This window comes from Dasypus novemcinctus, chromosome 22, assembly GCF_030445035.2.
Source record: "Dasypus novemcinctus isolate mDasNov1 chromosome 22, mDasNov1.1.hap2, whole genome shotgun sequence".
NCBI lineage: Eukaryota > Metazoa > Chordata > Mammalia > Cingulata > Dasypodidae > Dasypus > Dasypus novemcinctus.
The window spans coordinates 46,603,239-46,621,385 of record NC_080694.1 but is presented as its reverse complement, the minus strand read 5'-3'; the positions used below and the strand labels follow the sequence as shown (position 1 = coordinate 46,621,385).

General features: G+C 49.4%; 1 protein-coding gene across 1 annotated transcript; it reads right to left on the bottom strand.

Annotated features, from left to right (window-relative positions):
• Positions 1 to 372: 372 nt before the first annotated feature.
• CD83 (CD83 molecule) lies at positions 373 to 17,722 on the bottom strand. The gene is made up of 5 exons (XM_004480990.5): positions 17,588 to 17,722; positions 17,392 to 17,504; positions 5,322 to 5,553; positions 3,410 to 3,516; positions 373 to 1,512 (listed from the first exon to the last, which is right to left on the bottom strand). The coding sequence occupies exons 1-5, from the start codon at positions 17,622 to 17,624 to the stop codon at positions 1,384 to 1,386; spliced, it is 618 nt and encodes a 205-aa protein (XP_004481047.1). The 5' UTR covers positions 17,625 to 17,722; the 3' UTR covers positions 373 to 1,383.
• Between the last annotated feature and the right edge of the window lie 425 nt (positions 17,723 to 18,147).

The window sequence follows — 18,147 nt, the reverse complement described above, 5'->3', positions numbered from 1 at the left end:
CCCCCTTCCTTTCTAATATTAGCCTGGGTGATGCACACAACACGAAAGGGAGGAGCTTTCAAGAAGGGAGGAGCCAAGCTTTGACGAGAGAAACCCAGCGACTGCCAAAATGCACCATTTTGTGAACTTCAGCCCAACACACAGCCAGGTGGCTCCCGTGTGCCTGTATCTTGGCATCCTTTTGAGAAGTGCACCAGAGGTGGGCCGCTGAACTTGCCCGCTCACTTTGCCAAGAGCACTCAGACAGAATACTGCACGGGCACGCCTCTTCGCAGGCTTCTTTGTTGGGAATAAGGGAAAACATGAAAAACCAAAGGCGTTCTCGCATCCCCAGAATACTACTACAATAGCAAAGGTAATGATCCAGTGGGGTTTCAAATTTATATAGTGCTTTATACTTTTTCAAAGCGTTTTCACATACATTATTTCAATCAACCCATACAACAACATTCTGGTTTCAACATTAAAGCAGAAACCCTAAGGAATGTGCCCCATCAAACAGCAGGCAGTGAGACAACTGGGGCTAGAACCCAGATGGGACGACTGGCCCAGCATTTCCCGTCACGTTACAAAAATAGCTTCCTGATCTTCTTGTCACCCTCATTGACTTCCTCTTATTCTCCATGTTCAGAGTGCTTGTCAGTTAGGAATGGTATCTAAGTGCAGATATCGATTTCAAAAGAAAACAAACACAAATCCTTCTCTGATGAGTACATATAGATATAAAAATAAACGTGGCACTCTTGTTTATTGCTTCTTTATGGATGCCTTTCCCAGATGAAAAGGCTCTGTTCAGGAACAGTTCAACGACCTGCTGTTTCTCTGTACACATAATACTCTTCAGTAATAGCAGGGCCTCCACACCAGGAAATTATTTGATAAATATTCCCCACTGTCTCACAGCTTGGCCTGTCAATTTTTCCCCAACATAATACATCTGGGCTGATACAACAAAACCTAATATTCAAAGATATGCCACCCAGATGTGGAAGAGGACAGCTGTTTTCAGGAATCTGTAACAGCGCCACTTGTGGGCCTTCCATAAGCCAAGATCCTTTTCCAACAGGATCTCGTCATAGCTTTCGTACGACTGAAAAAGTTTCCGAGAGGTTGACCAGAGGGCCGCACAGAATGCAAAGGCGGAAGCCATGAAGAAGTGGCACGAGAGAACCACCTGCAGGAGGCCTTGGGCTCAGTGACCTTGCGACGTTTCCAAGGTCACCGTCAGTGGCGTGGGACCCACTTTCAGGTGTCTCGGTCAGGAGTAGGACCTCATGGGAAGGGTGCCGTCTTCGGTGTGTGGCTCGCTCTTCTCTTGTCCAGTGAAAGAAAGGCATGCTAGCGAGCCCTCGGTTTTAGACCAAAACACCATCGAAATCCTGCTCACACCAGTTCTGTCTTGTGAAGAGTCACTGGCCCCAAATGCTTACCGGGGGAGGTGACGGGAAGAAAAGTTCTTTCTATGATGGGTTTAGAAAAATCTGGAAAAATACTCTGTAGTCGTGCAAATTTCTGGAAAAAATAGTAAGAGAGAAACTGAGATGTAAGTGGGAAAACGCACCAGTTGTCACCCCCAGTTGAACTCCATTTGCCCAGAGCTGGCTGGACCCCTGGTGCTGGAAGCCCTTGTTATCCCCAGTACCTCACTCGCTCTACAGTGGACTTGTACCAGTTCACTGGTCTCCAGACTCTGCCCAGGAAATCCACTAGGTTACAGGGCAATTTCAAGTCCCCACTGTGAGATATTTATATGGAGATTCAGTCCCAAGAAAAGCAGAGATTTGCAAGCAGCTAAGGCCACTCATTTCTTTAAAACGTTCCGCTCAATAATTATAATTATTTTCTTGGGTGCAAATAAACAGCCTGAGCAATACACTGTAAGCTCCTTGAGCACAGGAACAATGTCTCATATCTTCAAAACAATTTTACTGAAGTGAAGTTCACATAAGATATTAAAGTGGGTCATTCAGTGGCATTTAGTATATGCACAGTACAGCCGCAATTGGGCAAGCATCACCTCTATCGAGCTTCAGAACATTCTCTCCACTCTCAAGGAAGACCGCTACTCTTTAAGCAGTCACTCCACATTCTCCCCACCCTCCAAGCCCCTAGCGACTTCGGTCCCTCTAGATTCACCTATTCTGGATATTACATACGTAAGTGGAATCACACACCATGGGACCTTTTGTGTCTGGCTTGTTTTCAAGACTCATCCACGTTTATAGCTTCTATCAGTTCTTGAGTCCTTTTTATGGGTGCATAATACTCCACTGAGCGAACACATCACATTTTATAGCCATTCATCCACTGGTGGACACTTGGGTTGTTTCCACCTTCTCGTTGTGGTGAATGGCGCTGCTCTGAACATGCACACACACACGATTGTTGGTATTCCTGTTTTCATGTCTTTGGGGTACATACTTAGGAGCAGAACTGCTGGGTCACACAGTAGTTCTATCTTTAACTTTTTGAGGAACTGGTCGTATCTTTTGTTTTCCCTTACAACGCCCAGCATAATGCCTTGCAACCAGTAGGTGCTCAGCAGTCATTTGTTGGACTGATGTCTAAAATAGCAACCAGAGAGACGAGGGTGTGACTGGCGAGGAAAGTGCGCGAGTAGAGGGGCCCCGTGGGTGGCAAGGACCAGGCCTGCTGTGGCTCCCAGGTGAGTCCGCCCTGCGCCCTAGGTAGCCGGCCGTCCCTCTTGCTACCAAGGCACACGGGACAGAGCATGACCTAGGGGGTCAGGTCAGGGCCGGCTGCTGTCCCCTGGCTCCGGTCAGCCAGGCAAGCGGCCACGGAGAAAGCAGCTGAGGCGCTTGGCGCTGGAGTCTGCAACTAAGAGGTCAAGGGCATGAGAGCCCCAGCTCTCCGTCGCCCCCCTCAGGCCACCCCAGGTGTGCCCACTGCTCTGGCTTCTCAGGGGTATTTCTTAAGGAGTGGGTGGAAGGACCCATAACGGAAGGGAAGAACACCCAAGAGAAAGCAGCTCTAGGGCAGGTGAGGGAGACCGACACGCTCCTGGCATCTGGGCTTGCTCATGCGCCTACAGGAGTGAAAAAGGGTGGGGGCCCAAGGAGGAAGGCAGCCTGTGCCCAGGGTCGGTGGCCTGCCACCGTTTCCACCTCCACCACCGCGACCGCCAGCCTGCCGGTGCCTGCACTGCATCCTTCAACATTTCTCGAAACTTCGTTTTCTCTCCACAATGCTCTATGGATCGCCACGAGAGGAAAAACGAGCTGGAAATGTTTCTGGCAGCTTCCCTTAATAATGTGCCCAGGCCTGGGGCTTTGACAAGAATAATTTCTCTCACCGTGATTAAGGGATTCACACTATCTGCAAAACATATTTGGCTAGGTGCCCCAGGGCGATCTCTTAGTCCTTGTAGATGTTTTTTAAAGATACTTACGCAAGTGAAAATGATGAGTGTTAGGTAGAAAACCACCAGCGCCAACAGCAGGGCCATCTCAGCTCTGTATTTCTTAAAATTCTCTTCTTTGCACTCCTTGCGGCATCCTTTAAAAAAAAGGAATAGATGAAGCCGTTTACCAGAACTCTGCTACCATGCTAAGACGCTAAGAACGCGCTGGTCCTGCTTTTTTAAGTTCTACGTGCCTGCCAGTCCTACTCTCCTATCTGTGCCACCACAAAGAAGATGCTCCTTGGGAGGCGACTGGGAGAAGAGCAGCCGCAGCTAGTGCCAACCCTGCGCCCAGCAGCGGGCCCCGGGAGTCCCATGAGGCACCTCTCTCAATCTCCCGGGGTAGGTGTGAGGATGCCCATTTTACAGACGAAGGCGCGAGGCCGGGGAGGCCAGGGCCGAGCTCATCCTGCCACCTCCCTGTCCCCATGTCAGACGCCGGGCGCCTCCGGCTTGACTGTGTCATCGCCTCGGACGAACCAGCCCCACTCGCTGATCAATACCTTGGCCTGTGTCATTGCTGATGTGGCTTCAGATGCCATCTGTCCTCGGGAGGGCTCGGGGACCATGAGACGAGGGGCGCGAGCGTCCCCCTTTGACCAAATAAACGGACACCCGTGGGCAGGGTGGTCGCGAGAGTTCTCCCAGCAGGGCAGCGGGAACAGGTGGGCAGGAGCCCAGCTCCCCGGTGGCTGGTTACCCGCTGCGGCGACAGCTCTCCAGGGGCGCCAGGAGTGCGGAGGGGACGCAGGCGGCCAGCCTCCCCGCGTAGGCGCGGCGCCCGGGGGCTGTTTGGGGCAGCAAGTCTAGCCTTGGCTCTCATCTGGCTGGGTCGCCCGGTCTGCTTGGGGGCCCAGGTAGGAGGGGAGGGCAGATAGCTCAAGGGGTTCCTTCCCCATGGCCTCAAGGGAGAGCAGCCGACCCCTGACGGGATCAGCATTTCGGGCACTGCCCTGGCAACGGATTCTTCCAGGGGTCTGAGACTTAGGAGCCACTGTCCTCGGGACCCCTAACATTTCCTGAGAACTTAGCCTACCCCCATGCCTGCACCAAGCATCGCAGGGCAGTGTCTCCTTTCACCACAAGCCTGCGGTGTAGATGTTGTTCCCATCTTGCAGATGGGAGAACTGAGGCTTAGAGCTGACCAGCGCTCTGCCCAAGGTCACACTTTTAACAGCGACAGAGCTAATATTCGAACCCCTATCTAAGCGACTCCAGGGTCTGACCCAAAGAGGGGAAGGCGAGAAAGCCAAGGCACACCCCGTTTCCTCTCCGCTCCACGCGGCACGTGCCTCCTCTCTGCTTGCCCCTGCACGGCTGCTCTCACATAGCCACTGAGGGCCTACTGTGTGCCAGGGGACAGAAGAGCAGAGGCCCTTGCTCTCACGGGAGAGGCAGACAGTAAACAAACCCACACGTAACACGCCAGGTGTAGGAAGGGCTACAAAGCCGGACGAAGCAGGTGGAGACGGCAGAGGGTGTAAGGCATGTGTGTACAGTCATACATAACAGGGGACAAAAGCTAAAGACCGCTCCACAAGCAGGGGCGGCGGCCCTGAGCTTGGGAGCACGAGGCTCTCCCCTCGGGTCAGCGTCCTTCCAGATGCACGACAGAAGGAGAGAACGGCGACGAGGCAAAATGAGCAGCTCTATGACAACAGCACGCTCGTCATCTCCAGCCTCAGCCCTGAACGAGCGCCGGGTGAGTCAAACACGCGGCATTTACTGAAGCCACAGAAAGGAAACGTAATGACGCTCTGGCAGCAGAATTCAGCTTCCAACCACAGATGCGACAGAGAGCTTCAAAGTTAGCCTTGGAACGGGAGGAGTCATTTTAGGCCCTGCAGGAGCGTGCACGTGTGTCCTGCAAGCAAGCAAGCAAGTGCGTCAGGCGTCTCACCTGTCACCCTCAAGTCCACAGCGCCGCTTCGGTTCCTCTGCCCTTCTGGGTCCCACAGGGTGCACCTGTACGTCCCCGTGTGGCAGCTGGTAGCATTCTGGATCCTCAGGGAATGCGGGTTTCCACCAGGCGCCCCTGCAGAGCCGTTCTGCTCCTTCTGCCAGGAGGACTGCTCTCGGAGGCTCGGCTCTTCCCCTAGTACCTCCAGCGACTCTTCACCCCGCTCCGTGAGCTGTTGGGAAATAATCACACTGCATCACGCTCTCCCGCCAGCAACTGCGAGCCTGGCCCTCGACACCAACTTTCTACATCTGGTTCTCATAAAATCCACCCTGAATCGATTTTTGTTTAATAAACAAGATAATGTGCTTTTGTGTGCGGGGGGAGGAGGCAGGAACCTGGAAATTCTTTAAGGATGTATCTTCTCTGGAATAAGCTCAGGGCCGCAGCTTAGGATTCTTTGAATCCCAACTTCTGCCCTGGATAAAGGAGGTAACGCGGCTGTTGACGACGCTGATGGGCTGACTGCGAGCCCCTCTGAAGGATGTTCCACGGCTGGCGGCTCTATATCCAACACTCTTGTTTTCTTCAGATACCAACTCATCCGTTGACGGCATTCTTATTTTTATATCCCGGTCTTTTATTGGGAGAAGGTCCTAAATCTGTTCAGATCACTGCTACACCACTCGACTAAAACACACACACACAGATGCAAATGAAAGACGCCACCATCATCTTGTTCTTCAAAGAACTTTTGTGCGGCCATCCAGGGCGTCACAGAATGACCCGCACTTACGCCCTCTTTTAAGGCAGGAAGATAGCCAAGCACAGGTGCCCTGTGGAGATGCGAAGCGTCGGGCACATCCAAAGACGTGCCGAGGGACAGTGGCAGCGTATGCCACACCCAGGACAGACCCGTGTGACCAGAGGAGATGCCAGATTTAGCCAAACAATGAAGGGGGCTGGAATTCTGCTCCTGCGCTAGGTTTGCGGTTAAATCGATGGGATGTTTTCATCGTCCCCCGCTTCAGAGATTAAGCCCACACACACCAGCCCTCCTTCCGCTCTGCCTTTCCCGGACCTATTTGTTAATTTACCCGATTAACTCACCAGTTGATCCCCCATCAAAGTTTTTTTTAAAAAACCTGCTAAAAGCAAATTACACAAATAGTCAGGCAAATCGCTGCTTGCGGTGCACCGGGGGCGCCAGGCACGGGCAGACCTCGGACCTCTGCGAGCCCGTGTTGGGGGGCACCGCCCGACAGTCCCGAGCACCCTAGGGAAAGAGGTTAGCCCACCCTGCTCCCATCCGCCGTGCTGCACCCTCTCTTCTGGGAGCACCCAACACCTCTTCCCTGACTTCTAGGAAGGGAATCAGTGCAAGGAAACAGACAACCAAGGAGTTAGGGAAACCCCCTGGGAGCAGCCCAGAAATGAAAATGCAGGGTTTTCCCCAAGCCCCACCGCCCACACAGGGCCAGCCCCTTCTGCCCAGAGGAGCTCGGGAAAGCACCAGGGAGGTCAAGTTCCCCTTTCGGCAGCTCGCGCTGCGGTCGCCTGGGCTGCGGGGCCATCTGGTGGCAAGTTATCGCTCCTGCAGGAAGGCCGGCTTGCCCGCCCCCTGCCCAGCAAGGGGCCACAGGAGCGGCTTTTCTGGGGTGAAAGCTTCCTTCCTAAAGAATCAAAAATCCCCTGGAGAAAGCCGAAAGCCTGGGTCCTTAGGTATTCAGAAGATTAAAAAAAAAAAATTTGGGATGGTCACAGAACACTGGCGAAATCTAAAAGCATCTGGCTGATTCCAAGGCACATCACAGCCTCATCACGAGCTCATGAGGTCCCCCGCTGCCTCCTGGCAGCTGTGCTGGCACCCTCCAGGCAGAGCTTGAAAGGGTCAGGCTCCAGGATGTCCAGGGCTAAGGGCACCCAGGTAAGGCCGCAGGACGCGCAGCTGCCAGTCTGAGCTAACTATTTCAGCCCAGTCCCTGCAGGCCCCACACTGACGCATCAGCCTACTTCCCTTTTCTGAACTGACCTCCAGATGCGGTCAAGTCCGATTGGTTTCTGGAAGACTGCACTGGATATCTGCTTTGCTAGAAACCCTGCGGCTGGAAAGATGGCAGGCTGGCTGCAACAGCCATTTCGAGGTCGTCTACCGCTGGTCTCCCTCAACTCAGAAAGGCCTGTCTGAAAGTCAAGAGAAAAACGACCAACCCCTCTGGAGCTGGTGGAAATATAAACTATTGTGCCTATTTACATAAAGATGGCCTCATTAGCATGCTAGCTGCTGGGAATTACTGAAGCAAGGAGGCGCTGGTGATCAGGACTTGCTGGCAGTGGCCTTTTGCCTATTTGCGGAAGATAATTCGTTTTCAAAATCAGTAGTAGCAACAATGAAAAGTAGTTTATTTTACAGTCAGCTCTCCCTGGGCCTCTGGCAAGCTGTCCGGAGCGCCTTTAGTTACTTTCAAATGGCAAAAAAACAAAAGCAGGGTGAGATCATGAGAAGGACAGAAGGAAATGGGCTGGAAAGGCAACACAAAAACCCCAAAGCAACCAGCAGAATTCTGATCTGCTGAGCCACAACAGCCATCAGCCGGATCACTGCAAAAGATCTCAGCTTTCAAGGGTCCATCTTCCAAGAATGAACAACTTGAGGGCCCCTTGGCCTGAATCACCCAGAGAAATGAAAGAACTACTGGCCTAACCTGGGAACTATTTCCAAACTAATGAACAGCTCTTTTGGCCTGATCACTACTGTAAAGGAAGATTTTTTGCAAATTCACTTTTTATAAACTTTTTGTAAATTCCCATTACCCTGGGAAATATTTCATAACCCTCAGCTACGGATTGCATCGTGTCCACCAAACAGGTATGCTGAAGACCTAAACTCTAAAACCTCAGAATGGGATCTTGTTTGGAACTAAGGTCATAACAGATGCAAGGAGTCAAGATGTAGTTAGGTAAGATAGACACAGAGGGCCCTTCATCCAATTTGGCTGGTGTCCTCGGTGGAGAAGAGACACACAAGCCTCAGGGGGAGGCCATGAGAAGACAAAAGCAAAGACTGAAGTTATGCTGCTATCAGCCAAGGAACACCTGGAACTGCCAGAAGTTGAGAAAGGGCAAGGAAGGAGTGTGCCCTAGAATTTTCAGAAGAAGCATGGCCCAGCTGACAACTTGCTTTTAGACTTGTGGCCTCCAGAATGGTAAGAGAACATATTTCTGTTGTTTTAAGCCACCATGAATGGCAAGAGAACAAACTTCTGTTATTTTAAGCCACTAGCTTATGGCTCGTTGTTATAGCAGCCAAGGAAACTAATACACACTCCCTCAAGCTTCAAGTTCTATTTGCCCTATTCCCCCTTCTTTTTGCCATGGTAAAACATACCCTGTCAATGTGACTCCATCTGAGGAAGCTGGGATTTGCCCACAGCTTCAAATCGAGTTGTAGTTTTTACGTTAAAGTTGCAGGCTCAAAATGGAGATGGAGGACAAGCAGAAAGGAGACACTTCTTACACAAAAGTTCAAATCATTATCTTCAGAGATGTGGTCAAGCAACTCTCCCATTGCTGTTCCAGGTGAGTTAGCTGTGGCAGAAGCGGCATTAAGAACCGGAAGAAGAAATTTCTGGGTGAGGAAAATGGAGTAACACCAAATAGACCTTCCTCAACTTTGGTTTGCTTTATGAGCTCTTATAAACATTTGAGCTGGCTCAAAGTCAACCACTGGCAAGAACTGCTCTTTAAACATTCCAGACCTGAAAGTGTTTCACTGGCTCTCTGCAAAAGTATTTTAGGAAACAGTAATTTAAAACAAAAGGAACCCTTCAGATTCATTCACAGCCAAACATTACTGATGGGAACACTTCATGACGCTAATATTGTAGTGCTCTAAACCACAACACGATGTGGGCAAATTTATTCCTCAAAACGCTCACTCAAATAGTGTTTTTAAAATTCCATGCATTAATTTTTATGCTGATGTCTCTATCTTTTTAATTGAATTAGAAAGGGGCAAATATGGGATGTCATATTTCCAGAAAGCCTACTACTCTTGACTTGTCTCAAGGCTTCCACTTTGACTAAATAATTTAAATACCATATTCTTCCTCTAAAATGGAGATTTGACCTTGATAAAATTACAAGCCTTAAATTAAAACAAACTCTCTTCAATTTGCTAAATACTGAATCAAGCAAACACAAGTACTAATTTTAAGGGCATGTAAATGAAATGGCTTTTTTTTTTTAATGATAGCCAAATTTGAACTAGAACAAAAGGAACAAAATGAATAATGAAAATTAGCTGGAATTGGACCAATATTTCAGTCAAAAACTATTGTGCAAAATGATTTTCAAAAACTTACATAATATTATTGAAATATATGCTAGCCTCTCAGATTATTATGTTTGAATAAAGAGGATAACAGTTCCATCCCTATAGCAAGGCAAGGGTTTTAATCACAAATTTGAAATCCAAATTTATCATTCATTAGATCTGTTAAGAATATGAAAGGAAAACTAACTAAAAGAAAAGATTTTTGGAGGGAAAAATATCTGTACATATATATGAATATAAATATTTCATCTAACATTTTGACAAAACATATTTCAAGGCGTGGGCATGCTATTAAATTAATCTGATGTATTCCAATCACATTGACCAGGTTGTTGTTTTTTATTGCATTTCTGTGCACTACCATTCATGTACCTTGGTTTCTAACTCAATTAAAATGCCAATATAATTTCCATTCATCATAAAAACAGCTCCTTCTAACATGCAAAAGAGTTTGGCTTGGAGGTTGATGTCATAATGAGGGTACAATGTATGAGTGTTAACATCGTTTTTTCCTAAGTGTAGTTTTATTAGAAAAATGATTTTCCATTTTGAAATTTACCGGGTCTAACAGATGGGGTTGAATTTATGGCTGTGAGCAGAATTATGAGCATGGAAGAAGGGAAGACAGTGTAATTAAGAGCACAGGCTTTGGAACCAGAAAGACCTGGACCAACTCTGCGCCCTACCTCGGCTAGTTCTCCTGTTGGTCAGGTGAAGAGCTCGCGGGCGTGACTGGCGTCTCTGTGATTTGGGGGTGATTGTATCTCAAGGAGTTGGTATTAATAGAAAGAATCATTTGACTCAAAGCACAGTAACGATCACGCGGAAAGCCCTAAAACGTCATCACTCTCTCCTACTCATAGCCAGGATCCAAAACGCTTCCTTGCACAAAGGAATTATACAATAAGTATTTGCTGAGTGAATGGGTGAATTTTATAAACAGTTAATGTGCTATAAGAGTATTGGCTTTGCAATCAAAGACCTGAAGTCAAGTTCCAGCATCTCCATTAGTTAGCGGTGTCATCTTCAATAAGTCACTCCTTTGACTCTCCGTTTCCTTATCAGGAACTACCCTACTTACCTCACAGGGTCATTATAAGAACAAAGTAAGAAAACGCACATACAAGAGCTTTATTATTGATAGTGTTGGTAACAGAAGTTGTTGTTATACCTTCCACTCTACCCATCTGGTATCTCTTACCTTATTTACCTCCAGGATCCTCCCTGGGGAAAGTGTCCTAGAAGGTCACAATCTCTGCTCTAGGGGAAAATTAGCTTTCCATTCAGTGTCCCCAAAATGTCACAACATTTTGAATTTTCATAAAGCACCATATTAATGATGGAGCAGAAACCTTTCATATGAATGACGTGAGGGCAGTGTTTGGACCATTTATGGTTCATGCCAATCATCCTTCTCCCACTGGGCACAAGGCCCAACCAAAGCCACCTAGAGCCCGACCTTGGTTGAGGTATCAGAAGAGAGGCCGGGGCTCTTCCTCTGTACTAGATCCTGGGAGGTTCCCCTCTAGCATCTTGCTACCACATGGAGGCTGGTAATGAAAACAACATGAACGAAGAAAGAGTTGAGAAACGGAACGACACCAAGCCCTGATGATAGGCACAAGCCTTTAAATCCAGCCACATCTGAAGTGTGAGTTAGATCTCAATTCTTTTCCCATTTCAATTATGTAAGCCAATACATTCCCTTTTCGTCAAGCTAGTTTTGCTTGAGTTTATAATTCCTTGGAACCGAAAGGGTCCTACAAAAGGGGCAGCCTGCATCACCCCAGAGGTAGACAATCTGCCACAAAAGGGGCTCTGTCCACACGACTCCAGCCTCCAGACCTGTCCTGCTTTGTCCCCTGGCCCCGTGTACATCCCAATCCTCAGCAATGAGCCATCAGAGGGCTGATTTGTCTCAGAACCTTTTCTCCCCAGAATGACCCAGAGAGTGGTCCAAGGTGCTTCTGGCATATTTATGGCTCCTAGCATCCTTCTTCCCTATAGGTTTTCCCCATAATCCTCAATAACTACCAGCTCTTCTAGACTCAAATCACTCTTTGGAGAATCAGGACAAGACTATGCAGTAAACCAGTGGGTGCTCCTAGAAGATATCAAGTGACAGCGACAAGCCTTGGGCTCCTGAGTCTGTACCAGTGCCACACGGCACACACAAGAATTTTACCCAAATACACCCCACTGCAAAAAGAAAAAAAACACAAAGCATGCTTCAGGGTGTAAACTTAGGGAAGTCCTTCGGTCTGGCTCTGGTTTGAGATGAGGACTGATGGCAGAAAACTGGGGGTTATTGTAGGAGCTTGGGAAGGAATTATGGAAATTGTCTCAGACGGAGGAACCGCTTTTTAGGTGATGAATCTCTTTTAGTCCTGCCCTGCATAATCCCTTCCCTGACGTCAGCAAGACCATCTCTAAACTTCCTCTTCTTCGTGTAGTGACAAAACCAAGCACAGGGCCCAGACAATCCAGTCCTCATGTGATCCAGGTTCCCCCTTTTGTTCATGGAAAACGAGTGGGTTGTTTTTGCTGTCGCCTTCTTCCTTTCTACCCACTTTCTTTCTTTTTTTTTTTTTCAAGGAGGTCCTGGGGATTGAACCCAGGACCTCGTACATGGGAAGCAGGCACCCAACCCCTGAGCTACACTCACTCCCCTTCTATTCTTTTTTTTTCTTTTTTTTCCCCACTCACTTTCAACCTGAAAGATTTTAGCAGCTTTGCTCCATCTTGTCATTGTTCTTCCAGTGATCCACCATTCTCATGTGCCTGAGATGACTTTTACAGCCCCCTATGAAGCAGCCACATTTTGTCTTGCTCCCTCAAAAGGACAGGACTGGTGACCAGAAGGCAAAGAGTGGTCAATTCCACGAGTGCATTTGAGACTAGGTTAACAGAACCTGATGGCGCTTTCACTGCAGCGAAATGATGAAGCCTCCTCTGAAACTCATCTTCTAGGATGGATCATATTCTATCCACTGTCAACAGTGTCATTTTCTTTAGAAGCATTTTTTATTAAGTCACTATCTTTGATTAAGTATCCTCTCTGGCTCCATGACGCCAAAAGGATGAAATCTAAGCCATTAGAGTTTGGCATTCAAGGTTCTATACCATCTGTCCCCAGCCTACTTTCTAATATTATCTCTCAGCCACCTACCATATAATTGTCCCCTCTATTTCATTAGCTACCTCAATTTCCCAAAAATGCTTTGTGAGTGCCTGTCTCAAGTAGGCCCTCTGGCAGAAAGGTCTATGTCTATCTTGGAAGGGCCAGTGCCAGACCCAGGATTTAGCACACATTTCGGACTGAGAAAGGTCTACTGAATAATTCAAGTGTAAAAACGAGAGCCCTCCCAACACCGACTTTATGGTCTTCACAGTTTGTCCCCCCAACTGAACCCAGGTCCAGCAGCAGAGGTGCAGATGATGACAGCATGCTTTTTCTTTGATGCTACACAGCTTGTTTCCATATTTCAATGCTTCCATGCTCCTCTATTTAATATACAAAGGTCTCCCTTTCCCCCTAAAAATACGCTCTTCAATCTGTCTTACAACAGACGGCATTCTGGAGTCAAGGGCAGTACGTGGCAGACCACATCTGTGTGGAGCGGTCATCCCCTCCATCCCGTCCTAAGGCTCTCGGCTCTCTTTCATACCCCTCGCTCTGTGGCTCCTTACCAAGTAAGAGCAGAGACAGAAAATGCAACTCAGCAGAACAGGAGGCTAGCAATGTTCATCGGAGCCAGCTTCCTAAGGAGAAGGCGGTCCACGTGGTGACTGCGGTTAAACTTTGGAAGGAGCTTCATGCAAGCATTGAACCCACTCTCCAACCGTTCCCCTAGTGCTAATATCAGAGACATCACGGGACGGCCCATCACCCGCTCCCACTGCAGACTTCTCAATATTATAAGTGTCAAGTCTGATCTACAACCTGAAATCACAATCTTACTTCCCCTTTCTCTCTTCCTTTGGAAATCATCTAAAAGGGGCACTTGTCTTGTGACGCACCTCTGTCACAACCCCCCTCCCCCCAGTGTCCCCCAGAGTTGACGCTACACATCCTCTTTCATTTTGCATCAACATAGCTTGTCAGGGCTCCTGGCTGGATTCAAGAGCTCCCTGAGATCCATTTCCCGGATAAACACCACGTATCCTCATCGATGGCTGCCATCGGCCACGTCCAGAGCACGCCGTCCACTGTCACCCTCTCCCACAGAGCCAAGCGCAATTTCATTTAAGAGACTGGGCCCTTTTCCACGAACACAATGTCGCTCGGCAGGAAGCACCAGCAAAGTCCTGTAAGGGACAACCTTATCCCTCGCACATGTACTACTGTGGAATGGCCCCGAGAATTTAAATAAAGGGCACGGCCACTGGCAAAAGAGTGACGGACCGCTTTCTCAAAACACACAATCCATTTAGAGTTTAAACTACTGAATTTAACTACTCTCCTAAGGGATATAATTTGTAACTTTTCTGTCTCTTCTCAATCACTCACTCAGCCTTCAAAGGTCCAAGAGAATAAGGGAGGAAAGGGGAATTTTTTTGGTGGATCCAAATTAGGAAACCAGTTGACAGGAAAGAAAAATTGGGCGGACAGGAATTGGGCTGCCTTGGTCCACTCCTGGCTCCCTTTTGACCCCCGCCCTGTGCATGTCTACAGTAAACTCCCCTCTGAACCCCTTCCTCTATATCCTTGAAACAGAGAGAATAAAATTCCATGAGCACTAACTGAATGCCTTCTGCTTTGAGGGTTTTTTTTTTTTATGGTGGTTGTTTTTGTTTGTTTGGGGTAAAAGGCACATGATAAAACATACATGGTTTACAGCAATCCTGTTTTTCATCTCAGGAAAAGCAGTGCCAATTGGGTAGTAGCAGGAGGCTCTCTAGTGCCTGGAGAACTGAGTGGTAAGAGGAATTTTAAATTGCAAGTCATTATAACAGCAACTGTGATAGGCAAGAGGCCTGCAGGAAGGGGCAGCCAATGGAAAACCACTCCAAGAGCACAGGCCACTCCTGGGAAGAGAAAAGGGATTTCGCAAAGCCACACTCGTGAGGATCAAGTAAAGTGAGATAAGCTAGGCTGGCAATTGTTGCCACGTTTCAATTCCTCACTCGACAGCTACCTCTCCACCTCTTTGAAACAGTATACAAGAAAGTTGTGAGGAAAATTACAAGTTGCTTAATATTCTGTAAAATAAAATACTTCACCACCATCCCTATTTCCAAAGTACTCTCTCCATTTTTGTTGTACAAACACAATCAATGCGAAAACATAATTACTAGTTACTGGAGTGTAACAAAAACCTACAGAATAGGCTTAGACCTGTTAAAAGGTATGTGAAGGAACACTATGACTTTTAAGTCTGATTAGTTTATTGGCTTCCCCCACTATGTAATCACAGCCCACTTTTTAAAAAATAACTACAGTATGATTTTTCAGTGACCTATTCCTTAGACTAAGAGAAAAACCAGTGTCTAGAGACTGTTTTCTTTTCTTCCTCTTCTTTTAAACCAGAGAGAGCTTCAGAGTAAATCATGCAAAAGCCATGTCCAATAAACAAGCACATACATTACAGAGTTACATCATCAGCTGACATCCAAGAAAAGCTGCACTATTCCACATGACCTTGAGCAAGAAGCTTTAATTTGACAACTGTTTGAACTTTACAGTCTGAAATTTCATCTAGCTGTTTCATGAGTTCTTTTTAATTACTCCCCTGGGGATAGTAATATTACTTTCTTTCTCAAAGTGCTCTCTGGAAAAGATAGCGGTTTGAAGTTTTGCCCTTCTTTAAGATGACTAATTCCCTGTCCAGCTAACTCAGGGACACTTTTATTTACTTGACCTTAAGTGATTAGGGTGGAAAACAGAGCTACCAAGACAGGCTTCAAAGAACTCAGGCTCTGTCCCCAAAATGCCTCGTTCAAATCCCCACTGCTCCATTTAACCCGCTGTTTAACAGCTGAAGGCTGTTTCCTGTCTATAAAGTAGGAAGGGTAGATACTGATCTCTTAAGTGCACTGGAAGTGTAGAAATAGCTGATGTCGCTAACATTTACCTCGGAGCCTGATATGTGGAGAGCACTCAAATAATATGTAAAGACACTATTTTTAAAAACACAATTGCAACCACGAGAAGAATTTGGGGACTGCTACGCTCTCTGACCCCACAGCGACTAAACTGAAAATGAAGGGGAAATAGAAACCACTCCTTTCAGTGCCCCGAGCAACAGCGCCATCTCTGGGAGTATCGGAATCCATGGAGCACCTCTGCAATGAGCGGGGCAGACGCTGGGTGCCGTGTAGAGCACCCACACAACCGCAGCGGCGCGGCTACTGTCCGCAGGGAACTGACAATCTAGCGAAGACAGAGACACGGACACATATTCACATAAAGAGGTAACCCCCAAGCCACTCCGTGCTGTAAAATGGCCTGAGTGATGTGCAGGTTCTTGTAGCCTCTTTCATGGTGAGCAGAAGGAAACTCCGCATTTTGTGGAAAGCAAAGCAATTTCCTCCAAGGTAAGAGTGGAAGTCAGAGAGGGAGCCTGGGATATCTCATTCATTTGGCTTAAATAGAAGGAGGAGGGAAGCGGATGTGGCTCAAGCGACTGAGCGCTTGCCTACCACATGGGAGATCCTGGGTTCGGTTCCCGGTGCCTCCTGGAGAAGACGAGCAAGACAACGAGCTGGAGCAATGGGCAGGTGTGGCGCGCTGACACAACAAGATGAGGCAAGAAGGAGACACAGAGGAAAGACAACGAGAGACACAACAAAGCAAGGAGCAGAGATAGCTCAAGCAACTGAACGCCTCTCTCCCACATGGGAGGTCCCAGGTTCGGTCCCCAGTGCCTCCTAAATTGAAGATGAGCAGGCACAGAGAGCACACAGCAAATGGACACAGAGAGCAGACAGTGAGCCCAAACATGGGGAGGTGAGGGGTGGGAAAGTGGAAATAAATAAAATCTTAAAAAAAAAAAAAAAATAGGAGGTGCTGTCGCAGCACCCTAAAGAATGGAACGCAAAGATGGGTGCTATTTGGCCGTGGAATGCCAGCAGAGTAGCAATCTAAGAACCTGAGAACGCCCCAGTAGAGAACCTGAGTTGCCTTCGGTGCAACCCAATCCTTTTAGAGTCAAGGACACTCACACATGTTGACTCACACGCACCCCAAGGCTGGCCCTCCGGTGACTCCAGAGGGAGAAGCAGCAAGGGGTAGGACAGGAAGCCAAGGCATCCAGGAAAGGAAAGCCCAAAGGATAACAACCCCCGCGACACAAACCCAAGTCCCTCGTAAGAATCTCCTCAGTCCTTCCTCTCCAACGGCTCCCCCCACCCGCACCTCAATTTATGGGCACCCCAGCCAGAAGCCCAGTGCCGTTCCCCCTGCCCAGTGTCCCAACCTGCCCTTGTGACTTTCTTCATGGCCTGCCGGCCACAACCACGGGTGGCCTCCAGAAGGAATCCAGGTGGGAAATTTGGGAAGGGGCATCATTCGACTCAGGCCACCTTTCAGGGACAGGGAGTGGACTGGGGTGCTCGGGGAACAAAGCCTAAGGGTGCCTGGTACTTGGAGGAGAGGGGGCAGCGGTTGGGGGAGCGTGGGCTTGCCAGAAGATTCGGGTACTTAAGAGTTCGGCTGCGGGAGACGCCCCCGGACTCCCAGCCCCGGAGGGTGGTCAGCCCCAAGAAGTTGGATCCCCCAGTCGCCGTGCTTACCTTGGCCCAGGAGACGGTGTAGGAGACCTGCGGGTCCCAGGGGGCGGGGCAGGGCAGGTCCACATGGTCCCAACAAGCCACCTCCATCCGCGCCGCGGACGCCAGGCTGCAGGCTGCAAGAGAGAGCGCGCCGTGAGCGGGCGAGAAAGCGGGGGCCGGCGCGGGGCGGGGGCCGCGGGGCGCGCGGGGACCCTACCGCAGCTCAGGAGCAGGAGCTGGAGGCCGCGCGACATGGCTGGAGCGCTGCGCCACCGCCTCGGGGCCACTGCGCCGCGCGCACGCCGCCCTCTTGTACCCGCGCGCAGGGACTTCCCCGCGCGCCCGCCCCCGGGGCCCCGGCCTGGGGATCCCCCCCCCCCCACCCTACGGCGGGCGGCGGAAGCGGGCGGCCCCCGCGCCCCCCTCAGGGCCCCGCGGCCGCCCAGGGCGCCGGGTGGCCCCGCCCAGGCCCCGCCTCCTGCTCGCGTCGCTGCGGCCCCGCCGCGGTGACAAGTCCGCGCGTAACGCGCTGCGCTTGGCGCTTGGCAGACCGCGCTCGCGTCCGTGACCTGGTCCCGTTTGACCCTCGGAACAAAGCCGGGAGCGAGGCCCTGGGAGATGACTGTGCGGCTTTCACGAAGGTGAAAGCGGGTTCAGAGAGGCCCATCAGCCTCCCCAGTCGCCCAGCGTGTCTCGCTCCCTGCCTTCTCCAGACCCGATGGTAACCCAAGCCTGGGTAGGATTTAAAAGGAACCTCCGCAGGGCTGAGCTTCCCGC

Excerpts from the sequence above, each read along its gene's own strand:
- CD83 (XM_004480990.5), bottom strand. The coding sequence starts at position 17,624 with ATGTCGCGCGGCCTCCAGCTCCTGCTCCTGAGCTGCG. Across the intron at positions 5,554-17,391 it reads ACACCGTCTCCTGGGCCAAG|CTCACGGAGCGGGGTGAAGA; the intron begins GTAAGCACGGCG and ends ATTTCCCAACAG. Across the intron at positions 3,517-5,321 it reads TGTGGACTTGAGGGTGACAG|GATGCCGCAAGGAGTGCAAA; the intron begins GTGAGACGCCTG and ends TTTTTTTTAAAG.